The sequence below is a fragment of the Quercus lobata genome, chromosome 5 (genome assembly GCF_001633185.2).
Source record: "Quercus lobata isolate SW786 chromosome 5, ValleyOak3.0 Primary Assembly, whole genome shotgun sequence".
Lineage (NCBI taxonomy): Eukaryota > Viridiplantae > Streptophyta > Magnoliopsida > Fagales > Fagaceae > Quercus > Quercus lobata.
In genome coordinates this window covers 583,539-610,002 of record NC_044908.1, presented here as the reverse complement: position 1 = coordinate 610,002, position 26,464 = coordinate 583,539, and the positions used below count along the sequence as shown (strand labels likewise).

Genomic DNA, 26,464 nt, shown 5'->3' with positions numbered 1-26,464 from the left:
TTCAAATTGCTTTAACAACAATTCTGAAAAATGACATTTACTCATTGTTTTGACCATAACTTTTGAACCACAAAGACATTTTGAATGAGGCTTTTTGAATTTAAAATTAAATATCTTGGGCTTCAATTTAAACACAAATGTTGCCCAATTTGGATTTAAAATAATTAAGTTATAGCAATTTGAAGTTGGGTCATTAATGTACTTTAAATCAAGTTCTGCGTACGCACCTTCGGGGTTGCAAGCGCAGCCTCAAATCCAGAACTTTATATTTTCATAGTTAGGGCCCAAAATCTTTAATCTTCAGGTCTTGAAAACTCTAAAAGGTCTCAAAAACAATAATTTACTTATACGCACACACACACACACTCACTTTATGCTTCCATCCAAAAACCTAGCTAGAGAGAGTGCTTCCATGTTTTCAAAACTCTAATTCATCTTTTCTAACGACTCACACAACAAATAGCACATTTTTCTAAGTCTAAATGACCTCATTAATTTAAACTATAGAAAAAAAAAAATTGTATTGACTTTTTAGATAAAGTAAAGGGGTAATATAGGAATTTTATTTATTAATTTAAAAAAAGATGACTTCATTTTAGGACATCTTAAAATAGAATAGATGATCAACAATTTGGGATGGAGTAGTTTATTAATATTTTTCTAGTTTGGTTATTGTGAGTTCATATGGTGCATGTTAATCTGATCCTGGGTTGATTATAATATGTTCATATTGTGCTTGTGCCTTTTATTCAGTATTGTGTTATATTCATATGTTTTTCTGAATATAGTTTATTTTCTATTCATGTTTATTTGTTTAATTGACATGATCCTTTTTTTTTTTTTGTTATGTTAATATTGACTTGATCATAATTTTTAGGGTTTCTCATGTGTTTCTTTAGTTCTTGTGTTAGGCTCTTTGATTCGATCTAAAATGTGAGTTCTTGATATTCTGTGCTAACAATGCGTACGCATCATCAAGGCTATGTGCCCAAGATTTCTACCCTAGGTACACAAGGTCTAGTATGCGTATGCACCCCAAACCTAGAATGAGCAGAAATCTATGTTTTTACCAAATTGAGTGTTTTCCATGTGTTCTATGATTCAGTTTGATCTTGATTTGGGTTATTCAATTATGCTTATTTGGTTTCCATATCTTCCTTAGTTAATTTTGCCATGTTAGGTTTAATTTGACATTTCCTTATGTGTTTAATTTAATTGGTAATTTTTGTAGAATTAGTTTGATTTATGTTTCAATGTGTTTCCTTTTCTATTGTTATTTGATATTTGACTTCTTTTGTGTGTTATTTTATCTAAAGCATGAAGTATGTTTAGGTTTGGGATTGGGGATTACTTAATAAAATATTTTATTAAAGATAATCTATTAACATATAATGGAGGCTGGCCCATAAGTTGGGTGGTCCTGGATGCCTAGCTAACACCTTCCCAAGCCGTACCCTAATTTCAAACCCAATATTATCTAGTGTGTAGACCTATGTAAAAGGCCCAATATGCCCAATTTGGTTCTTAGACCTAAAGTAGGTGGTGACTCTCAAATCTCTATATTCGGTCCATTTGGCTGAGGTGTATGCCCGAAGGGCAGAACAACATGTACGTGTTAGTGTGCTCACAAGAAGGAAAAAAATTACTATCAAGCCCTTAATGTAATTTGAAATAATGGGATAATAGGGGTACTATTGTAATTTCATAATCATGGTTATTTTCTACCTTTTTTTCTCCAATATAGATTTAACAAAATGGTAGGCTTGATGGAAAATCCCCCGCTTCAAATCACATTTTCTTTTCTCCCTCTTTTCTCTCCAACTAAATAATGAGAGAAAAACCCCTTTTCTCCTTTAGTTTTTTTTTTTTGGATACCAAATAAAAAACATTCATTAAGCATAAAGAGAATTACAAAAGCTAGAGGCTTATACAGAGTTTGGGTATAGATTGCAAAAGTGACCTGGAAAACTAGCAGCTCTAACAGCAAGTTCTAACACATGTGAGATAACTAGCTTAGATACAAAAAAGACGTGTGATCAGTCCTTGATGCTGCAACTGATGTAGGTCTGAGATGAGAGTTTGATCTTGCCATGATGGGGTGCTGGTGTAGTTACAAATTTGAACTAGTCTTCTGTTGTTGCTCAATATTATGATTCTGTGGAATCCAAGATCTTTAGCCTTGAGAAGTGCCTCCTTTAGTTACTTCACCATTTTTCCATCCTCCCTCTTTTCACCCCAACCAATTACAACCTAAAACTCATACTCTATTTTTGTAGCCCAAATAGAGAAGGCTTAAGGGCATTGCTTGGAACCTTCAATATTGAAATAAAAGCAACTAAAGCTTATGGTAGAGTTGTGTTTAAGTTGCATGGAAGCAAAGCTACACTGAACTTTCCTCTAGAAGCTGAGAACTCTTCTTCTGAGTTTAATGTTACTGACATTGAGGCTGAAGTAAGTGTTGGTAGGAAAAGAAGGAAAGAGAGTGAGAGTGAGAGTCAAGATAGGAAGGAGATGAAGAAAGAGGTAATGGCTCAAAGTGTTTCACTTTGAAGTTCAACAACTATTTTTCCATTAACGTCATCAAATTGGACTAGGTATGAGATTGTGATAGTAAGTGAATTTTCAGTGTGTTGTAAAATAGCGGAAGCTCAAAAAATTATCAAGATTGATTGTGAAAATATTTTAGGCTTGTGAAAGATCTCTAAACTAACAATAGGAACGAAAAAAATTAATCCAAAAGAAAATAGACACAAAACACCAAGAATTACGTGGTTCGACAATAGTCTACATCTACTTGCGACGACGAACAAATTTCACTATAACTAATTTGAGATAATAGAAATTGGTGTAGAGGCACTCTCACAAACCCAAATCTCAAATACACCTAAATAGCTCTCTCTCACAAATACAAAACCAAAGGTTCAAATACGAACCAAAGAACCAAATGTTCACAAATACCAAATACGAATACCAAATACCAAATACGAATTGCACACAAACCAAAGAAAAAGCCATAAATCAAATCCAAAAGTTGCAACGCACCAAGAGAGAGCAAAACACCAAAATGCAGAACCAAAACCAAGCGGCAACAAACCTCTCTCACTATTCCAAATTAGAACCCACAAATATCAAATAATCAAACGAAAAGAGAGCATTTTTCTCACACACACTCTCCTCTCTTTCTCTCTAATTTTCCATAGTAGTACTATGCTTATATAAAAGACTTGAGTCGGCTAATATATCTAAAACCAAGAAGAACCAGACTTCTTTTCCACATACAAAAGGAGAATCACTCATATTGCAAATAGAACTCAAAATCAAGTGTTAGACAAGTACAAGACTTCTGATAGAGTTTGATAACTTTAAACAATAGTAATCCAAAATGAATAAAATTCCTTTATTATCCAAATCCAACAACGAGTCAGACTCCTATTTCAAGCCATATTCTACACAGTGTGCCTTGGTTATCACTATTATCTCCACGTCATTCAATGGGATAGAAGATAGAAGATAAAATCTTTTAATGGTGCTTGTGGTTTTACAGAGTTTACTAAAGTTTGAAAACATTAGAAAAGTCTCACATATGTTGCTAACATTTATGGAATGAAAGACTAAACTGAAAGTTAAGGAGGACTGTAATTTGTAAATTTGTTTGGAAGATTTTTAATTAACATGTTATCCAATATCTATCTCTTTGACCTTTCTCTCATTGGTAGAAGGCTTGGTAGATCCAACATTGAGATGACAATAAATGTTATACTTAGGGTTTGTTTGGGATCCACTTATTTTACTGAAATTAAAAACTTTTTACTGAAAGTATTATAGATAAAGGTAAAAATTAGCTGAAATAGTACAGTGAAACCCATGAATAGTACCAAAAAGTGTAGTGGGGCCCATGAATAGTAGCAAAAATAAGCTGAATAGTAAAATAAACTGGCTTTTTAATTTTTGCTAAACACACACTTAGAGCATTAGCATCAAGATGCATCAGGCTCAATAAATTTTCAATTTTTATTTTTATTTTTATTTTTTTTATAACAATGAGCAGTAGGCTCAATATACTTATTAAGCACTATTCGCTTAATACATTAAAAAATTATATTTTAATTAGTTTTTCTTTCTCTCTACCACACACTCTCTCTTAGATGGCTTCAGTTAGCAAGTAATCACAATTTGTGTTCAATTTGAGCTAGGGCAATGTTCTTTGTTAGGACATATGTGAGATTTGTTAGAAACATATGTTATGTAAATTGACTAATTCTTTGACAAAACGCACTTTACTTGTAATTGGGTAGATTTCGGATGAGTTTAGTACTTCAAGGAACAAGAGTTCAAGTTTAGTATTGAAACCATGCAAATCTATCCAAGAAACAAGTGAAGAAGTGTTGTTCATTAAAGCTCGACAAATCATATCTATCGAGGTTTAATGTTGATGCTCGACAGTAGCTTGACAGAAGCTGTATCTATCGAAAATTACAAAATACAGATTTCCAGATCTAATTTTACGCATATCTATGTGTATTTGTGTCGGGTTTCTTTTCTCACAACCCAAGACATATAGAAGGATTATTTTAAAGGCTGTTAAAAGGTGATGTAAGGTGATGCAACTTTATGAAATTATGCATGCAAATTGTGATCGGAGACAAAATTTACCCCAATTCATCATATTTTCTCTAGAAGCTACTGCGTCTTTTTGTGACTAAGGAGTTTCCTGATTTTCATTGTTAGATGAATTGAAAAACTTTGCAGCCAGCATCTTCCTCAAGTTGATGTGTTAGTCACGTACTAGGATCCATGCATCATTAGTAGTCATGTACTAGGATTTGTGCATTGAAAGGAGAGATTGTCACTACATCATAAGTCCAATTGGGTATTGGGATAAGGGTTCAACTGTAGGTTGTTATTAGATATTGGGATTCCTTTTACTTGTAACCGTTTGTTTTGATAATAGTGGATTCTCGTGAGTGGTGACCTTAAATTCATCCGGTGAGATTTTGCCTCGGTGGTTTTCTTCATTCGTAAACAAATCATCTGTGTCATATTTATTTTCCGTTGCATTTAACTTAGTTGGTGATTTGTTTGTGCTATCACGCTTATTGCTTGTAATTGAATCTAATTAATTTCACTTGGCTAATTAATTTGATAAGTTACCAAAGGGATCAATACGTTCTTGGCCTATCATTTTTTGATATCCTATGGAGAATTTTGACTTTGGTTAAATACAATTTTGAGTTAAATAGCCCTACTAGTAGCTAAAGATCATATATTTGTACATGATAAGGTTCATGTCTAGTTAGTTCGAAGCTATAGCATATTAGAAGCTATAGCATATTAGTTAGAAGCTATAGCATATTAGATTGCATGTTGAGAGTTGGTTACAAGCTATTAAGCAGTAACAACTTAACAGAATTTGTTATTTAAGGTCCGTTTGGATACCGTTTATTTTGCTGAAAACTGAAAACAATAATAATAAAATAATAAAATTATTGTTCACGCGTGAGTTACTGTTCATTTACTTAAATGCACTATTCATGTCCCATGAACAATGCAAGAGGCGCTAGTTCAAAAAAAAAAAAAAAAAAAAAAACGCTAATGCAGCTCAAATAATCTGAATCCAAACACATACTTAGTGTTTGTTTGGCAAAGATTATTTTTGTCAACTTATTTTACTATTCAACTTATTTTTGTTATTATTCATGGGTTCTACTGCATTTTTTTGATACTATTCATGGGTCCCACTGTATTATTTCAGCTAATTTTTATTTTTATCTACAGTATTTTAAGTATTCGTTCGGGATCTGCTTAGTTTACTGAAACTGAAAACATTTTGATAAAAATACTGTAGATAAAACTAAAAGATAGCTGAAATAATACAGTGAGACCCATGAATAATATTAAAAAGTGCAGTGGGGTCCATTTATAGTAGCAAAAATAAGCTGAATAATAAAAAAAACTAGCTTGCCAAACGCACACTTAGCTAGTTGGGGTTACTATTTGAGTCCCTAGCTATAAACAACCCATTGTTGTACGTACTTGTAACTCAATTTTTATTTTTATTTTTATTTTTTATTTTTTATTTTTTATGAGAATACAAATTTTGGCCAACATGCTAGTTCCTAAGAGAGTGCTCTTAAAGAGTTGAATTCGCATTCCTGTGCTTCTAAGCAACTTATAAGCTTTGGTTGCATTTTAATTCTTGCTTGCCTTTCGTTTTGTTTAAGTCACACAACTCAACTTAATTACATAGGAATTAGAATTTTCTCATTCTCATTGTTAACTTGGGCATTTCTCAAAAAGTTATATTAAGTTAGGTATTTATGGACCCCACACCATAGTGTCTTTGAAGTCAAATATTCACTTTGAGCTGAGCTCAAAAAAAAAAAATATTCACTTTGAGCTAGTAATAGCATCTTGAGAATCAAACATAGTAAAGAAATTTGAGACAGTGCATGAACATTAAGTTTTAACTACAATTAATGGAGGAAGAAGCTTCTCCAAACCCGAGCAAGATTTTGATCTTGGGAATGCGAAGCTTTTGTAGCCAAAGTATATTCAATCACTCTGTTACTGATGGTTTTAATGATAACCGGTAGATCGACCTTCACCCTTTGGAGGATCTTTATAATCTTGTCACTTATTAGCATTAGTCAACTCACCATACCTTTACCCTATTCAATAAGGATAAGGTTGATGGATGCCTTGATGTTACTTGTTAGAAAGTTAGGAGCACTCTGGTATTCCTTATAACTTGCATTGCCTTTATCGATACTCGTTTATGTTGAAGATTTTAGTATAGCAATTTTAGTGAAAATTAAAGATAATTTTTGAGAAAATCAATGTAGAGATTGACGACGTTTAACAGTACGCTTATGTCCACGGGTTATATAAGCTGCATTGATCAGTCTCGTGCATGGTGCATGGGATCTGTTTCAATCCCTTGATGATCGGCTCCTAAACTAATTAAAGACCCACTTTATTGTTTGCAATAGAAAATGAGCCATAGGCTTCAGCAATCTAAAAGGATTAAAATGAATCGATTTAAGAGGAATGACCATCAAATTTTATTTAGCTTAGACCGGTTTGGGGGTTGGTCTCTCATTTATGTATTTCACGTGATTAATTATGTTAATAATACAACCTATTTGAAATATAATAAAATAGAATTCAAATGCAAATGTTTCTCAAAATATTCTGCTCATCCATTAATCTTATTTAGGACTCCTTGTCCTTAGTAGCTTTCTATTTTATTTTTAATACACCTTATCCTCTTGTAAATTATCCCTAATATAATCTACCTTGTTTTTTCCTTTATATGCTATGATCATCGATACAACTTCATTAATCCACCCAAGAATCAATGGTAATTGATTTCCATGCTAATTACCATCCATCCAGAATTGATTCATGTTAAATCTTACAAATTGATGAGATAGTTTGCCATTAATCACACAAAAATTAATATATATATATATATATATATTTAACTGACACAAAAAGTAATTCATTTATGGGTAAGATTTAAATACTTTAATTATGTTCTGTTTTTTAGGTTTCTTTTTTAAGATTCTGTCATGTGGCTTTTTTCTTATGTGATGAAAGTGTATTTTTTTAGTTATTTGTAACGACCTAAGGAAAAGCGCTAGCCACATTTGCGCTATACTTCAAAAGGACTAGTCACAATTGAGGTTCCTTGCAGTTGTTAATAAAGCCCAGTTCAACTTAGTAAATACCTGATGTGGGACTCATCACACACTCATACACATCACATAATCAATCAAATTGAAGCATCATACTGTTTCTTAGATTTCTCGCTTATAATTCAGTCATATGACTTTTTTCTCATGAGATTGAAGTGTACTTTTAGTTAAATAATCTTAACATGGAAACTTAATTAAGGAACATCAATCATACTACCGCTGCTGATGCCCATGACGTGCCTTCACATCAATCATACTTCCTAAGTTTTGTCTTGTCATCAATTACGTTCACTTTAATTGTAAGTCTTTATGTAAAATTTATACAAATAGTTTGAAATAATGTTTGTTTGTGACTAATAAATTTGATTTCCGTTTTCGGTTGAAGCCGTTGCGTAGAAGCAAAAGGAAGAAAAACGACGTAAGGTGAATCAGGTGATGGCGTACTTTGGCAGTATATTCTTTTGGCAGTTCAGTTAAAAAGAAAAGCAATGTGGTCACATTAATCTCTTATATATATATATGTCCGTTAATAAGTCTTATTACCCTTTTTATCACTTCCAAAAAAGACAGCGGTGGTGACGGGTTTTGCCATTTTGGAGGCTAGCTAAGCTAATTAAGGCCTCACCCTCATCATCCAAATTCCAAAAAGGAAAATATACCTACTACTACTCTTGTCGAAATCTGAAGAAGCTAGCTATCTAATTAAGCTGTGGTAATTACCATTCGTGCAAGTAATGCAGCAGTTTCTTTATCCACCGACGTATGTACGTGTAATTAACCTTAAGCTTTAAGGAATAAGAATTATTAAGTTTCTAGTAGTAATTAACGAACATCAATCTTTGCCTATATATATATGTATGTATATGCATTGAGAGAGAGAGAGAGAGAGAGAGAGAGAGAGAGAGAGAGAGAGACAGTAGATACATATATACCCTATGGATAATAACGATGATGCATGTGGATGTGGCAGTGGGTCAAGGTCTTCTTCTTCTTCTTCAAGATTGAAGTACCTGATAATACGGCCGGAGAAGGGTGGAATCGGGGACTTATATCGTTACCTGGTGTGGGCAGACCTGGCGAGCGGGCTGAGCTTCCTGGAGGGTTCGGACCAGGAACTGGTGGAAAGAGTGGCGGTGGATCACAGATGGGTCATACTGGTGTCACTCATACTCCGCAAATTCATTGCCTTTTTTGCCAAGCCCCTGGAGTGGACTGGCTATGCTTTTGACTTCTTTCTCAATCTCCTCTCTCTCAATCACAACCTTCTTGGTCTACTCTCCAACCTCTTACAAGGTACGTAGTCTAGTAATTGATTAATACATATACCACTTACACTTATACTACTACTTTTATATCCATTTTTTATAATTTCTTTTTATCACTTCTTATTTTTGTTTCTAGCGATTTTTACTATTTTTACTTAATACGTGTGTGTGTGTATATATATATATATATATATATAATACACACACAAAAACATATATGTGACTTCATATCTTGACCTCTTGTTGGTTATGATATTTGTGTTTTCTAATCATTTCCTTGCTTTGTCTTCTGACCGATAACATTTAAATTAAACTAAATGGTTAAATTTATTGTAAACAAGTTGTTTTACATAATTTTATATACTACAAAAAGTAACTGAAATTACAGATTCAAATCACGGTTTTTAAGTAGGAAATTGTGGCATTAAATCATTATTTCAATTTCCTTTTGAGTGTGTGCAGGTGTCATTACAACTTCAGGAATTGATTGCAATTGACCAAAACTTATATAGTTACTTAAATGATGTAGCTTTGTGGTAGTTTTAGCATTATCATTACCATCGCACATCCTTGGTGCGATGGTCACTCTACATGTATAAGTGCTTATAGGATGTGGGGGTCAAGAGTCGAGGTTTAAGTCTCCAGGAGGGAGTTTCACACACATATACACTTAAATTAGGCTAGAGTAGAATTCTATCTTGTATTAAAAAAAAGCATTATTATTGAAATTAATCACATAAATGTATTAATTAATGTAACAAAAAAGGCGTTACTTTTTTTTTTAAACAATTAAATTTAACCATGCATTTATCCAAATAAGTTAAATCTTGTTAGACACTCCTTATTGCATATTTCATACACACTTCCTGTGAAGTTGTATTTTGAAAACACAATTTTGACATATTTTCAAAACATGATTTTAGTCCACGTGGCATTTTGTGTAAGGTGAATGTGCAGTAACTAGAATGTGATAATCATTGCCCATCCAAATATATCCTGCTCGTGAGTGAGTTCTGGTACTTACTAATGAAATGGTTTTCTATGGTTCCCCCCTTAGAAGAAATAATAACGTTGCATACTCATTCTCATTCTCATTCTCGACATAATAGTAATGTATTTAACACATGGCGTTTGCAATGGGTGAAACAGGAAAGGTGGTGGTGCCAGAGCGGGACACGGAGACCTTCATAAGTACGGTTGGGCATTTAGATGGGCGGATTGACCTTTACAAGGCCCAAAGCTTACTACTACTGCAAGATACTAATAATAATAGTGAATCATCTGTTTTTGGGGAGAGAAGCATAAGAATAGAAGTGGGGAACCGGGCCCTTATGGACCTTTGCATCATGGCCTCCAAGTTGGCATATGAGAATTCCAAAGTCATTAAAAATGTTGTACTTCACCATTGGAAGGCAAGCAAGCTATTCTATTTGTTTTCTCTTGTTTCCTTCTACTTTATTTATTTTATTTTTTACATGATGATAAACTATATTAAGAAAGGATAAAAAGGGTCTCATGACAATTTGATTTTTTGATAATCTGATGGTTACAATGAGAAGAGAATATCTAAATCCTAAATGTTTTAGAAACTCTAGAAAGTACTAACCAGTTGAACTAAAATATCTTGACGAGAGCATGAGAAACTTTTAACCTGCCTCATGAGCAAGAGTTAAACGAGAAAATAAGTTAAGTTAATGAATTAGGATCCCTAGTCAAACAAAAGGAAGCCCAACGGCCAGCCTTTTTCTCTTACATATATTCAACATATGTTCATGATACACAATTTTGTAGAGAATAAATAAAAAACAAGATAAAAATTAAAATATGTGTTTTCGGAGTAATTTTAAGACCACGCATTTTTCATAACTATTTTATATACTAGATTATGATTAACTGTTTATCATTTCCACATATACCATCATTTTTTTCCACCACTGATAACCAATTGTAACAGAATCATGAGAAAAACAAATGAATGTAGTCCTAAATTTTTCCTTCCTTATGTAACATACTAACATATACTAACAATTTCTGTCAGATGCATTTTGTGGACTTCTACAACTGCTGGAATGGTATGAACACTAAGAAACATATTTTCCACAGGATTTTTTTTTTCTTTGAGAAGCATATTTTCCACATGATTTGTGTTAACATATACTCCAGTTTTACTGTTTAACTTGCCTAATCATATAAAAATGATTTGGTAGATTTCCAAAGGGAGAGGTCGACCCAAGTGTTCATACTGTGTGACAAGGATAAAGATGCGAATTTGATACTGATCAGCTTCAGGGGCACAGAACCTTTTAATGCGAATGATTGGAGTACCGATTTTGACTACTCTTGGTATGAAATCCCAAAATTGGGAAAAGTTCACATGGGATTCTTAGAAGCCTTGGGTTTGGGCAACAGAGCTGATGTTGTCACCTTCCAAAATCACCTTAAAAAATGGACTAATTCAGGTGGTGTTCGTGTTAGCAAAAGCCCTTCACAAGGCAGAGAATCAGTATCCTCAAACATTGATTGGGGCCAAGAACAAGATCAAGGTGGGTGGAAACTGTTTGTTAGAATAATATTCACCCTTTCCTGACTGAGTTTGAACACTATTTCTGCTCTAGCTCCCATATAAAATGTTCAAAATTGTGAAATGATTAAATTTAAACGAATTAAGTTTTTGGAAGAATCGGTAATTTTTCGTACTCTAAACTCTAAAGGGCATGCTAGTGCAGGTATTAAGAAGATTCCACCAGAAATGGTGGAGAAGACTGCGTACTATGCTGTAAAAAGTAAGCTCAAGAGCTTATTCAAGGAGCACGAGAATGCAAAATTCGTAGTCACTGGACATAGCTTAGGTGGGGCACTTGCCATATTATTCCCAATGGTGCTGGTGCTACATGAGGAGAAGGAGATAATACAAAGGTTATTGGGTGTATACACATTTGGACAGCCCAGGGTTGGGAACAAGGAACTGGGGAGGTTCATGGAAGCCCATTTGAATCATCCAGTCCCAAAGTACTTCAGGATGGTCTACTGCAACGACCTTGTGCCGAGATTGCCTTACGATGACAAAATCTTTTTCTATAAACATTTTGGAGTGTGCCTTTACTATGACAGCCTATACGTTGAAAAGGTACAACTTATGTCACTGCAATCATAAACGGAGAGCATCCTGTCTTTCAGTTTCTTAATGATATAGCACTTGTGTGTCCGTATATAATAACACAGCTGATAACGGCCCAATAAAAGGAAACTGTCGCTATCTATATCCCTCTAATACATGTTTAATTTTTCCAAAAAACAAAGGAGGAATAGCAAAGCCAAAGAAACGAAAGATAGGAACTTTACATAGGTATTCTTAATCATTATCATCTTCAATTATTAAAGAAACAAACTTTCACGTCACAAATTAACTCAAAACATATGCAGTGAATTAGTGACCTCAAAACTACTAGAAGAAATCTCTAAAAATCTTGTTTGGTTATTGAGTAAATAATTAGATAAAAGAAGAAAGTATAACATATAAATGGTTTATGGTCTCACAATCATAACTTCAACCTCAACCTGTTACTAGACTGCAAGTTTTCTCTCTTTGTTTTTCTTGTATCTTCTTGGAAACCAAACATAGAAATTAGACAAAAGAGAGAGGGTTATTACCTGATGTTAAGACTATTGGAATTTCAGTCTGGCTTTGTTTGGGCTCTTATTATGACCATTGATTTTTTTCACCTTCTTGTCCACAATGTTTATTTTTTTAACCCTTTTCACGCAAGAAGATATATTCTTAGAAACAGCCAATTTAACACAATGATCTCTGACTGCCTTGTACGCAGTTATAAAAATGATGAATTTCAACTCTTTGACTAGAAGTTTTCTGTTGAATTATCATGGACCAAGGAACATATATCCAACTATGTGCGTATGTGTATAATGATTTAGTATTTTAGCTGGCAATAACTGAAAGAATGAACAAAAAAAGTAACATTCATTGTAATGTTATAACAGCTTGTCTTAACTTTTAAAATTATCTTTGTTGGTGTTTAATCTTCTTTACAATACTGAGTTGGTTTTTTCTTTAATCTATGCATATTTGCAGCATATGGATGAGGAGCCAAACAGAAATTACTTTGGAATGAGATACCTGATACCAGAGTATCTGAATGCTGTTTGGGAATTAATCCGAGGTTTAATAATGGGCTACACCCATGGGCCAGAGTATAAGGAGGGCTGGTTTTCCATACTGCTCAGGGTGATAGGACTGGCACTTCCTGGTCTTTCTGCACATTGCCCCACAAATTATGTCAACTCTGTGAGGCTTGGAAAGGAGCGCATCATTCAGTTATCCTCATTCTAAGAAAATCTCATCTTGCAAATAATGCTGGTCATAGTGTAGAATAAGAACGCAATCATCAAGTCAAGAGGTCAGAATAATGTTGCTTTTTTGAGTTACACGTTAACTATAGTGTGTCTATCTGTCCCCGTTTGACATTGATTTTGTTGCTAAAAAAGTAGTGTATTGAAACCGAACTCTTACTTGATGAGGATAAACACACATCTTTACCTAAGAAGGTTGTTTGTTCATTATCACTGCAGAAAATGTACGTCTCGTTAGGTAATTCTTTCCTTAGTATATGAATGCAACTAACATTTTAATTTATGTTAACCATCTCATTTCCAGTTTCATGCATTGACTTAGTATGAACACCTAATTGTCAGAACAAGCAACAATAATCTTGTTCGAAGAAACTATAAACCATCAGGGCAGAGTAAGAAATATAGTATTAACTCCATAACACCAAATGAGTGCTTTTGGCAATATAGTGAAATGATCTTAACTCCAAACTATATGAGATACATAAGCTTTTGATATAAAAAATGTGTCAAGTAGCATTATTTTCTGGGAGTTGCCTAACTATTACATAAAATCTCTGCCAATAAAAGTAAGAATATCCAGAGCTCAATACATAGTTCTCTCTATCAAAAAATTGCAATCACACTAAGAAATGGCACGAGTTATTAGTTGAAGACCCCTTTTGAGATGCGTTCCTAACCTTTGGAGCCCAAAGAACTGAGAACACTGCATAGATCACCAATGCCATTTCCAACAACTCTCAGATGAAAAATGTTGTTTTCTTTTACAAAATACACTCAACATGAGCATGTGAACAGCTGCTGCTAGCTTTGCCTTTGCTAGATTTGAGGGATAAAACTATTTATATCATTGCATCAGACTGTATGAGCTGATTGGATCACATTCAAGTCCAAATTTTTAAGCCTCGCTACAGATTCTATATGTCCCCTCAAAGTGTGTAACTCCCCTAGCCTGCAAAATTCAAGGGTTATTATAACGAAGTACATTTCAATTGATACTCCATGCCAAACTATTCTGCTTAGTGCAAAATATATATATATATATATATATATATATCACATGTCAACAGAATAAGCTAATGCATCAGGAGGGTAAAAGATCTGTAAACCAGGTAATTTAGATTGGATCAAATCCATATAGAAAATCATGGAGCAGGTCATTGTAAAGAGTGAATACTTGAATAAAAGTTTGTAGTACCTGGCTATTTCAGCACGCCGCCTGGCCTGTTCAGCAATCAAAGAAGATCGCCTACCATTGATCTCTAAATCTCCAGATGTATATCCTTGTAGACTTCTCTGAGAAACTACCCATTGGGCTGCCCTATCTTCCTTCCCATAATCTTTCTTAGAGGTAAAAGCTGTCTGTTGAAACCAAAAAGAAATATAAAGCAAGAAGGATCATTTCTGAAGCCAAGGCTTACTCCTCATAGAGGCTAATAAGAATCACCATGAAATAAAGTACACTGCAGTTACCTTTCTATCAAATAAGAGATTCCAAGCTTCTCCACTCAATGCATAGCGTACTGTGAACTTGATAATATCCAGTGGTATATAGAAGATCAAACTATATAACCATATAACACCAGCCCATCCCCATCCAATGCCGCTAATGGAAGCAAAGCTAATATTTGCATAGACAGCAATTACAGTAGCAACCTAACACGTAGAAATAATAATCTCAGCAGATGTACTGAAACTCCGCTTGGTTTGATTTAGTTAATTCACAATCAAGTTTTATGCAGGCAACATATAGTTGGTTTGGTTGGACATATTGAGAGATTTGTCCAGAAGGTGAGATATGAAATAAATTAAAAAAACAATTTTGGGAGCTCCGTATAGGAGCTGTGCCTTTTTGCATAAACTTTACCAGTTGAGCCACCACAAAAGCACACATCAAGAGAGTTCCAGGCCTCTCTAGAAATGACCACCCCTGACTACGTGTAACAAATATGAGAGCCTGGCTGATGATGCTAACTTGCAAATATACAGCTGATGAAACTTCCTCACTGTTACTGGATAAGGAGCTTAAGTTGAAGAGAGTCTGCAATGACAGAGATAACAATAAACATGAGAATAAGGTATACAAAAGAAAACAACTATATCCTTTTTCTATTCAGTTTCACTGAATCTTAAGAAACATGTTCATAAGACAAGTTTATCAAGTTTCATACCTCAAAGAAAGTGGTGTCCACTATAACCCAGTAAAATAAGACGGTAACCAAAGCAAGATATGTGCCAATGACAATGCCGGTCGCAAATATTTCATTGAGCTTCCAACTGTCAGGCATTGGAGATGGCTTTACTCGGTCCTTTGAAATAGTCATGATGGTCCCTGATACAAATCACAAACATTTTGATCACATTTCCCATATATGGCAAAGCATCAATAGTACTAAAAAAATCCTTCATTCAATTCTTTATCAATTTAATTTATTATATATTTTTTGCAAAGTCTTTAGTTACTTCAGAAAGAAATTGAGGCCAAGAATACCAGCAAAGTAATAAAAAAAAGAAAGAAAGAAACAGAGGCTCTTTGAAATAATACCATCATTCAGTATCGCTATTATCAGAACCATGAAAGGTGGGAAGTCATATTCCCATATCAAAGCTAGGAGCACAAAACCAAGCTGCAAAAAGGTTGAGTTGAAGAATTATATGAAAGTTGAAACAAAAAAGCAAGAATTAAACCTTTAGCACTTAAGCTAGTGAAAATGAACTAAAAAAAGCAAAATAACCCTAGCTTACCACAATCCTTATGGTTATGGAGACAGCATATATCTGCATATTCATGCAAGCTAATTAGTTTTACCATTAAACAATTTTGAAATCAAGAAACAAAAAAAAAGAGGAAAAAAGAAAAAGTTATGTGTAACAATCATGTTTGGTATTACAAAAGTTTTTGATATATGTTGCATGCTTATTGCTTAGACATAAAAATGACAAGTAGCAACCTCGAGTCTAGGAATCAACCTTCCCGAAAAAAGGGGTGGGGGGCATAATGCTACCTACCAATCACCTCTCCTAGACTCCGTAAAAGTAAGAAATTTGTACACTAGCTATGACTTTTATTGATCTTAGACATAAAAAAATTAGTGCACCTGGAATATTTCCAACCTCAAGAGCAACCAGTGATAGTGTGCAGCTATAATGCCATTTGTTATCGAGGACTTTGATCTCCAATAGAACATAAGAAATAACACATGTATGACAGTGAAATCATTCTAATAGTTCAAAGTTGGTCGAATGGCAAACTTGGTGCATCTGGTATAATTTTCCAGAATTTAAATTTTTTTAAGCATGCACACAATACAGACCTTGATCCTGCAGATATAATGCTAACATCAGTATAGACAGAAGAAAAATCGATACTCAACTGTATAATTCTTCATTCTTTGGAATATAGCTCTGCTAGTCAACACTGCACTGACAATCACACTTAAGCCAGGCTCTGTTAACACTATATCAGCAGCGCCTCTTGCAGCATCTGTAGCATCTGCCACTGCTATTCCAATATCTGCTTTCTTTAAAGCAGGTGCATCATTCACACCATCTCCAGTCATTCCAACCACATGCTTTTTTTCTTGTAAAATTTTCACAATTTCGTACTTATGTTCTGAAAAGTTTATGGAAATGATAACTAGAGTCAACAAATCACCAGGAGATATGGTAATAGATATGAAATATATACATGACATGGAGATTTGCAAATAAGCAATCATCTATTAGCCATTTTAGTACTTAAACCATCAAATACAAGAGAACACTTCCATTAGGTCATTTCCATGATCTCGTGACTTGAAAACCTTTTCATACTTTGGCCATACAAATTTGTAATTTTAAAGATAATTTAGAGTTTTTGCTTTATGGTTTCAGAGAACTAGAATGCAATGAATGCAAACATTCAGGAACAGGATTTGGGCAAGCAAATAACTGAAAAATTGCACAATGTAGTGATATAACACAGAGGGATTCTAACAAATAACAGTGAAGTCAAATAAAAAACAATAAACACACACAACATAGAAAAGAATTTATGTGCTTCAGAAAACTTCCTACATCCATGGAGAAGGAAATCAAATCTATTATATTCAATAAAGATTACAATAGTCAACCTCTCAGCTGCTCACTTTGGAGAATTCTATGTTTTCCTTTACCCTCATGACTTGCATCACACACATATGAGAATCTTTCAAACCCAAAAGAACTATCAAATTACTCTTAGAAGAAAATCATTCTATGTTCTTCTAATAGTCTTCTTCTCTCCCCATTTGGGAGGACCCTTGGGTCAAAGCCACCAAGCCTTTTACAATATATATATATATATATATATATAATCTCTATATAAGGGTCCAATTTCAAATCCTTGGTGAACAAGATTTAACAATAATTTTTTAACAAGGAATAACAATTACTTCTTTGACAAAGAACAGGCTTTCCTTCAATACTTCTTTAACAAGGAATACCAATTACTTGTTTGACTATGAATAGATATTCCTTCCATACTAAGAAAATAGAAAAATAGGCAATCAAATCAAAATAGGAATTTGAGACAATCTCCAACAAAGAGATGAAGAAAGTAGTTTTTCATGAGTTAGTTTTGGCATTAATTTAAACCAAGTAATTACCACCCAACCTGCCTCTTCTTTTTATGTTAGTAAGTTAGATTTACACCAGTGGGCCTCAAAAACCATGACTTCTCTGCACCACACCATTCTTGTGGGGGCAAGAAGTGCTAGTTTATCTAGAGCTCAATGTCAATTTGTCATATCTTAAAAAGGCTGACAAGTTAGTGTTAGCTAGGAAGAGGATTTAATAGGGAACCTAAGTCAGTTGGCGTTGTTCAAGTCATACCCCCTTCCACATCTCTTAAAATCATGCTATTATGTTCATGTTACATCAATGACCAAACACCAAAAAAATAAAAAATAAAAGAAAACAAGAAGTATGTAATCTAATAAAATTAACTTTCCATGAGACAGGTAATGGATTCAAATACCAGGGAATACACCAGCAAAGCCATCTGCCTTTTCAATGAGCTCATCCACGGGAAGAGCTTCATGTTCATCTTTGTCACGGCCCAACAATGAAGAAGATGGGTACATGTTTGTTCCCATACCAAGTCTTCGCCCTGTCTCCTTTGCAATTGCTAATTGATCACCTTCATTATCACATACATTTTCACATTAGTATCTTTATTTCACATTTCTGAGTAAGAATATTAAAAATCATCAATGATTCTAATAGCTCAGGCCAGCATTATTATATCTATTAACTTATTCAAGACAGGTAAAATTTTTTAAATCCCCAAATCATTGGCATACTGAAAGGTTGAGCATCTTTATCAGCTCTGACCAGGTTGTCAATTCTATTAAATCATGTTCTTGATCCCCATGTTTCTGTTATTTTTTGGATTTTAGTTTCTGACCTTGTTGATACAGTGGTAGACAATGTTAATATTTTTGGTTCCATGCCTGATTAAAATTATGTACATAATTATGATATTCCACCGCGCCCCCAACCTCAAAGGTGATATTCTTATTAGCAGTCTAAAAGATGCTTTTATTTGCTATTGTGAGTACGGTTTTTCATAGGGGATATGTTAAAGTCTTATTTTCATCCATGGTGGATTCAGGATCTGCTTTGAAGCCCAGCTAAATCAAACCAATTTACCATTGCGTCATTATGAATTCATAATATCCATGTTTTTTTCCCCAAGAAGTCACAAATCCAATCTGTAACAAGAATACAAGTATGCTGATTAATTTCAATTTTTGGGCATGATTCCAGCACCCAAGATGTGTCTAATGCAATATTTCTGTTTCTCACAGAAAAATTATGGAAGACAAACTTTAAAATAGATGTCTTCAATTTACTGAAATAAACTTAAACTACATAGTGATAGCTGAACCAAAATAATTGTATTGGAAACAATTCATAGGAGAAAGAAATGAAATTTTTAACACAAATGAGTTCTAATAAAAAATATATATGATTCTTCAATATATATGTGCTCCTTATTATATACCAGAGATCCACATGTACCTGTAATCATCTTAACACAGACTCCAAGGTTAAGAGCCCTGCGGATGGTCTCAGCACTGTCATGTCTTGGAGGATCAAACAAGGGTAACAAACCACAAAATGTCCAAGGATCTCCAGGACTCTCCTTAGTTCTTTCTGGAACTGCCTGAAAGGATGATTAAATGAAGTAAATGAACATCTCAGAGATAATATCAAATGATTTGGCTTTTAAATATGTGCTCAAATGATGATCATGTTACCTAATTTCAAGATTAAATCTTTGAAGTATAAACTAATCTTTTTTAATTCATTAACTTCAAGAATGAAAAGCAAAAGAGGATAGCTATGTGCTATACCTGATACGCAACACCGAGAGATCTCAAGCCCCTTTCAGCAAATTTGTCAATGATGGAATGCACTTTTCCGGCAATTTCTTGTTTCTCTTGGCAAAGATTTAGAATCTGACATACAGGACAACAATAAAAACAAAATTCATGCTCTTGTACTCCTGGTGGATTAATTAATTTTCAGACACCATGACCATATTCCTATAATTGCTGGTTTATTAATAATGAATTAAGTTAAGGAACCTATTTATGTCTACAATATTATTCATCAATGCACGGGTAGGAAATTCAGAAGTGAACTTTGCATTAAAATCAGGAGCTCCTTTTCAGGAAACATGAAATATTTGAGGGTACTTTATAAACATATGGATACCTGTTCAGGAGCTCCTTTGCTGGCACGATGCCAATTACCATCAGAATCAATGTATGTAATTGCAGTACGTTTGTCCACTGGATTGAACGGAAGAAAATGCACTTCTGTGATGTTTGCACGAGCCTAAAGATGAAAAGATTCTTTTAGTTGTATTCTTATAAGCACAAACATGCAAAGACAAAGGGGTACTCTCAGTTTTATGCATATAAGCACATACACCCCAACAAAGGAATAGAACCAAGAAACTTCAGTATAAGTAAGATGTCTTATATATATTCCAACCTCCTTTGGATCAGCAAGCATGTTAACGATAGCTTCATCGATAGCATCCTGGTTTTCTATTCTTGATGCTCTGGCTGCAAGCAACACAATTGTATCTCTATCCATATTGTTGTTGAAAACCTGCATAAGGTATGAATTCAACTTTTAGAATATAGGACAAATGAGGCAATAAAATGACTAAAATTTAAAGTTTCTGGTCCAGAAATTCTGAAGCTCCTAATGGAAATCAGAAAAGAGAAACCAGTAATTATATATCACATGGAAATTATTCATCTTCCATCGTGATGTCTAATGTTTGAGACTGATGTATTCGAAACAGAGATCTTTCAACCTAGTAGATGAAATGTAGATTCTCGCAAGAAATATCCAGACTATACAAAGAATAATTTCACTCCATGTTTTCTTCCAACATGCCATGGATACTTTATTTTTCACTGTTTCACCGACAACATGACCATTATGTATTATGTACTACAAAAATTTCCCAAACCCTGTGTGGAGCATGATATTTAAGAAAAAATGTGGAGCAAGAGTTGCATTACCATAAAAAAAAATGAAGAAATGTAGCTTAGAAAATTCATTTAGTGAGCATCTTCTTTGTTTCAGAAATAGGCATTTCCTATGTTAAGTACAATGCAAAATGATTATTGTCGCACATTGATTAACAGTATCATCAATAATTTTTGAAAGAATTTAATGACTTAGTTTAAAGCTCCATGGACTTTCTAAAAGATCAGCAGCAACATTCCAATCAAACTTCACTTAATAAGTATGGCTTAAAGCATCATACTATTAGAAAAATTGTAAGAAGTTTCAGCCTAGGTAATCAATTAGCAAAAATGAAAGCTGTTAGCAGAAGGCAAACTACTTGTGACTTTACTGTCCAACATATTAAATCATCATCTTCTGTCTAGTTAGCCAAATTTTTGGGAGACTCAAACTGGATTCAAAGGCAAAAACATATAAGATTAAACATACTTAGTGACAAAATCTGTCACCATGATGTGCTATGTGCAGATTACTACAGGTTTGTTGTCCAAACTAATTGTAGGATAAAAAACGATCTCATGGAGTCAGCTTTGGTACCTCGATTAGGTTCCGATCAACAGTGAGACGATTCAGGGTAAGAGTTCCAGTTTTATCACTGCAAAGAACATCCATTCCTGCCATTTCTTCAATTGCTGTCATCCTTTTTGTAATGGCACCCTTCAGAATAAAAAACAATAGTTCAGTTTCATGCTGTGTTTGTTAATGAAGGAAACCACACAATTGAAGTTTCTTTCATTTGGTAAGTACTAGAACTATTGCAAAGACGAAAGTCTTATTTGGATAATTTAAATCCATTTGACAAGTTGGGAAATGACTTGCTTTGGTTTCCACTTCATCTTACATATTTGAAGCAATAACTTTGGAATTATAAATTTCATGGTAGATTTATGATATTATTAGGGCTACAATGAGTTGCACCTGTTGAGATAGTCGATGTGAACCAATTGCAAGAGTCACAGATAATACTGTTGGCATAGCTATGGGTATTCCTCCGATTAAAAGAACAAGAAGGTTGTTGATTCCATCCCTGTATGAACGTTTCTGAATAGGAAACATGACAATGATTTCAAGAATCATTCCCACAGCTATGGAGCAAATGCAGAAGTTCCCAATAGCGGTAAGGACCTGCAGAAAAACAATTCATCAAATTTTCATAATACTACAAAAGCTTCCATATGACTTTTGGAATATGAGCACCTTGTCAGACTACATCAAAAGAGGTATAGGTGAAAACAGCTTAGCTAATTTTGATTTCAAGCAGATTTGAATTACAACTACTGTTAGCCTGGTCTTGGGCAGTATCTTCAGCATTTTGACAGTTCTTGATGTCACATTCCAGAAAAATATATTGTGAAAATGTTTTTCTATTTCAACCTCATTGCAATATAAATGCTGACACTATAAAAAAAAAGTTAATACATGACAAGAACACAAATAAATTATTATTACAAGAACACTACACCACCTATTACCAAACCAAATCAAACTGTTAAGGTTAAAGAAAAAACTGGAAAATGTCATAATTGTCTAATAGAATCACTGTAAAGTAGCTATTTCAAGAAATTTCAAAGTATGTACTACATTAAAATGGTAGAGTTAATTCATGATGGACAAGGTCACGGGAAACTTTAGTATCAAGGAGACTCTGCTGGCAAAGAATTAAAAATCTTTAAATCACCTTCTGGAAATGACCGATAACTTCGGTGCTGTCAACTAAATATGCTGCTTTTCCCAAGAAAGAATGAACTCCAGTTGCTATCACTACAGCTTCAATCTCTCCATGCTTACATGTTGAACCAGAAAATACTTCATCACCTGTCCTCTTAGTGACAGGCAGAGATTCTCCAGTAAGAGCTGACTGCACAGACCAAATTACATCATTATATGACTCATATTGAAGTCCATCTAGAGAAAAATAATTACAATCAAATCAAGCAGTTATATTGAATATGTTAGAAGGAAAAGAAATAATTACTCAACCCAAAAGTTAAAGATAGTTGCCAAGAGTACAGTATAGATAAAACAGCTTCTTCTTTAATTTTAAAGAAGCACTTGCCTGGTCAATTCTTAGTGAGTCTCCTTCAAGCAGACGAGCATCAGCAGGAATGATATCCCCAAGCTTTATGCTAATTACATCTCCTGGTACCAGGACAGCTGCATCTTGCTCTTGCCACTGCCCATCTCGGAGAACCTGTATATAGAGATGGTGTGTTGATACTTTCTTGTACACTCAAGTGTGGTTGTTGTTTTTATAACAAGATTTAGAAAAGGCAACAAAAAAAAATCAACCCAGGAAAATAAGCATCCCTCAAAGGATAAGGTGGGGGGGGGGGTAGTCCAGGGTGTATTTTTCGGGTATGAGTCTTGTATGGAGCTATGTAAAACCCCCCCCCCCCCCCCCTCCAAAGAAAAAAAAAAGGTGGTGTGAAACATTTGATAGAGACTAAATTCAGAATCCTAAGCAGATTAAGTATATTTTTTTTACTAATTACCTTATTTCTTTCCTTTTGATCTTTACAAAATAAAGTAAAATCTTCTAAGCATTGGTTTGCCCTTGTGTGCATGTGCAGATATTTGTTTTAGCACTTGAATTAACACAGTATGTTTCTTTAGATCTTTCAGTTCACAAAAATTTCTAAGGAGAAGAAAATGGTACAAGTTTGGTATTCTCAAAGTATAATGGAAAGGAAATGCAAGGCAATTTGACCATGTTCACTACTAGTTGATGGCATCAGAATGGCAAACCTTTGTTTTAGGCGCTAAACGAGCCATAAGTGCTGATGCAGCATTCCCTGCGTTATTTTCCTCTATAAAACTGATTGTTGAATTGATTAAAAGTAGGCAGACAATCCCTACAAAGTCTTGCCAGTCAGGACCCTGCCCCTGAAATATCATTCCCACAAAGAGAGAGAGTATCAGAATAGCCTTCAACTAGACTTCAAGAATATATAGGAGAGAGGAAGGGAAAAAAAGAGAAAAGAAGAAAATCCATGGAGAAGCACTATAGTGATTTGCATGCTAAGATGTAGCTACTCACTCCGCCATTAGCAAGGACAATTGCCATTATCGCTGCAGCTTCCATAACCCATGACAAGGGATTCCACATAAAACTCAAAAATTTCAAAAATTTGTTCTCCTGCATCAAAATAAAATTGTTTTTCAAAGTTAGGAACTACTTTAATGTGATAAACTTTTTACACCATAGATATTAGGGTACAAAAAAATCCATAAGCAATTAGACATCCTAACAATATTCATCCAAATTAAAGGGGGAAAAATGAATTCCCTAAGCTCAAATTCAATGAACCAGATTGTAGAGAAATGAGCATGTGAATTTGAACCAGATTCCAACTTGGCTGTAATAAAACCCATTATATTAATACCAATTTACTTTGAGCATTTTCAACATTCAAAAAACTTCATTAGTGTGGTAATCTTCAACTATTTGGGCTTTCCTTAATGCATTTCTAGGTTCTAAATTACTACCTGAATAGAGCACTCTTTTAGCTCAATAAATAAACTGCTTTCAACAACAGCCACTTCTAAATTTTCAGCACATCTTGATGCATTCAAGTTTTTACTGGTCAACTATATATAAAGGTCAATTTTAGTCAAGAGCAAATCTGGTTGACTCTGTTGATCTGATTTCCAGTGGAATTGACTCTTCAAATTTCTTCAAAAACTAATCATGAACTAATACAAATTAGAAAATTTAAAAACTGTGGAGCTTACTGGCTTCTCTTCGAGCTTGTTTGGGCCAAAAATCTGCAGTCTGGCTTCAGCATCTTCAGATGAAAGTCCTCTTCGTGTTGTTCTAAGTTGTTCAAAAACTTCATCTAATGGTATGTTCTCCTATCAAAGCAAAGTGATTCAAAGATGTTGATATTACTACAGAGGCTGAATTCAAAATGTGGCACTTGTTATGTGATTTGAAAAGCTTACCAAATCGATTCCCTCTCGATGGAAATCCTCAGGATCCAGCAATGGTTTATCCAAATCTTGAGCCATAATTCAAGCTTAAAATCCTGTGGTTACAGTCAAATCGAGACTAAGAATCCATTTTCTTTGAAATCTTTGAGAAATACTATAGTATGAAGACTGAGAAAATAAATAGGAAATAGATAATTAGCATTGCCCATCCCCGATAAATAGGGAGGTCCTCGGATAAACAAACTTGTACTGGAGTAATAATTCTGTGACTAGTACGGAAACTGTACATAAAGCCTTTTTCAACAATTTGGGTCAGTGTCACAGATCCCTATGATGAAATTATTCTAATCACAAGCTCGGTTGTCATGTTTCTTGAAGAAATCAATGAACACTTAATCCTTCATTCTTAAATTGTGATATTTGAAAAGCCTAAAACACAATGTGCTAATATCAAATGTCATAATCATCATTATCTAGCAAATTTGTGCACCAAGTTATCTTCAATGTGGGAGAATAATTATAGAATTGATTGTATGGGTGAATCTCATGAATATATGAATAAGATCTATTCCAACTAGTCCTAATATTCACCTAGGTAACACTATATGAATATTGAAAGTTTCTAAATTCATCATGATGATCAATTTGAGTTGTACTACACTTGAATTGCTGATAGCTTAGCAGAAGTTACATCGAAAAAACTAGAGTGATTCTGCATTACATTAAGGTTACAAAAAAGAAAAGATCTAATGTCATTATCAATCAAATAAATAAGTTGGCCCTGGATTCTTTTTAAAGAAGAAAAGCAAAGTAATGATTATTGGTAAGACAAAAGAAGTAATGTCATCTGGTCAGGTGGCAAAGCTCACAGTAATAGACATCAAATTAAACATACAAAGCAAATGCAAAAGGTGAAGAAAAGAAAAGGAAGTGGTAGAGTTACTCACTGATGCAAAAAAACTGGGTGTAGGAAGTTGGATGAAGAGGCTTCCTCTCCTCCTCTTCTTCCTATAAGAAAGAAATGGCTGTGAGTGGTACAAGGAAGCTAAGAGAAAGGGGTGAGCAAAGTAAGATGTTTTAAAAGGGATACAGTTGGATTTAGATTTAGTATCTAATTGATTTGGTAGCTGACCGTTGGTTAGGAGCAGTTTGGCGGGACGAGTGGATGATCTTAGTCGTCTTGCATGTCCCATTCTTCAACGCTATTTTATTATATTGAGATTTAGAATTATTCGCTTTTAGTTTCAATACACACAAAGAAAAAAGAGTAAGGAAGATGGAGAAGACCGTTGGCTTAACTACCTTTCAAAACTTACCCTTCTTACCTAGAGACTAGACTAGAAGAGAACAGTACCTAACCTAACAAAACAGCTTCCTCAAAAAATCCAAAAAAAAGTCCAAACCCCAATCTGTATTTTGGTCTTTGCCCATTGCCTCATTGGTACTAACTAACTACTACCATCTAATCTACTACAGACTACACTACTAAAGTGTCGTGCTTACAAGTTACAACATATAATTTCACACGTGGAACAAAACGTGGCCAATTGGACATTACCTTACTCCAACTCCCACGTCCGCCTAACTATTAACTCATTACTCGGATTTGGGGGGTCCCTACGCCCAATTCCTTGT

At 34.2% G+C, this 26,464-nt stretch overlaps 2 protein-coding genes across 3 annotated transcripts; one reads left to right on the top strand and one right to left on the bottom strand.

Annotated features, from left to right (window-relative positions):
- The first annotated feature begins 8,332 nt into the window (after nucleotides 1–8,332).
- LOC115992292 lies at nucleotides 8,333–13,588 on the top strand. 2 transcript variants are annotated; one of them, XM_031116446.1, is made up of 7 exons: nucleotides 8,333–8,457; nucleotides 8,668–8,990; nucleotides 10,112–10,374; nucleotides 11,001–11,034; nucleotides 11,170–11,505; nucleotides 11,689–12,089; nucleotides 13,053–13,588. In XM_031116446.1, the coding sequence occupies exons 1-7, from the start codon at nucleotides 8,432–8,434 to the stop codon at nucleotides 13,308–13,310; spliced, it is 1,641 nt and encodes a 546-aa protein (XP_030972306.1). In that variant the 5' UTR covers nucleotides 8,333–8,431; the 3' UTR covers nucleotides 13,311–13,588. The 2 variants fall into 2 exon arrangements, with proteins under 2 accessions (XP_030972306.1, XP_030972305.1); XM_031116445.1 differs by lacking the exon at nucleotides 8,333–8,457 and having other exon boundaries at nucleotides 8,486–8,990.
- Nucleotides 13,589–13,723: 135 nt separating this feature from the next.
- On the bottom strand, nucleotides 13,724–25,904 carry LOC115992291 (ATPase 10, plasma membrane-type). The gene is made up of 22 exons (XM_031116443.1): nucleotides 25,777–25,904; nucleotides 24,842–24,924; nucleotides 24,632–24,751; nucleotides 23,937–24,035; nucleotides 23,645–23,782; nucleotides 22,956–23,090; nucleotides 22,578–22,757; nucleotides 21,818–22,024; nucleotides 21,437–21,556; nucleotides 20,351–20,470; nucleotides 20,069–20,191; nucleotides 19,705–19,809; nucleotides 19,370–19,514; nucleotides 18,324–18,485; nucleotides 16,702–16,940; nucleotides 16,073–16,105; nucleotides 15,873–15,954; nucleotides 15,499–15,659; nucleotides 15,195–15,368; nucleotides 14,801–14,983; nucleotides 14,526–14,689; nucleotides 13,724–14,279 (listed from the first exon to the last, which is right to left on the bottom strand). Exons 2-22 carry the CDS (start codon nucleotides 24,905–24,907, stop codon nucleotides 14,183–14,185), a joined length of 2,853 nt encoding a protein of 950 aa, XP_030972303.1. The 5' UTR covers nucleotides 24,908–24,924; nucleotides 25,777–25,904; the 3' UTR covers nucleotides 13,724–14,182.
- Between the last annotated feature and the right edge of the window lie 560 nt (nucleotides 25,905–26,464).

Bases quoted from the DNA above. Each gene is read 5' to 3' on its own strand.
- LOC115992292 (XM_031116445.1), top strand. From the start codon at position 8,633: ATGGATAATAACGATGATGCATGTGGATGTGGCAGTGGGTCAAGGTCT. The intron at 11,035-11,169 runs GTATGAACACTA...ATGATTTGGTAG, and splicing joins CTTCTACAACTGCTGGAATG to ATTTCCAAAGGGAGAGGTCG. The intron at 12,090-13,052 runs GTACAACTTATG...GCATATTTGCAG, and splicing joins ACAGCCTATACGTTGAAAAG to CATATGGATGAGGAGCCAAA.
- LOC115992291 (XM_031116443.1), bottom strand. From the start codon at position 24,907: ATGGCTCAAGATTTGGATAAACCATTGCTGGATCCTGAGGATTTCCAT. The intron at 21,557-21,817 runs GTGCAACTCATT...TTTATTCTGAAG, and splicing joins CACATCGACTATCTCAACAG to GGTGCCATTACAAAAAGGAT. The intron at 15,660-15,872 runs GTATTATTTCAA...GATTTGTATCAG, and splicing joins AATAGCGATACTGAATGATG to GGACCATCATGACTATTTCA.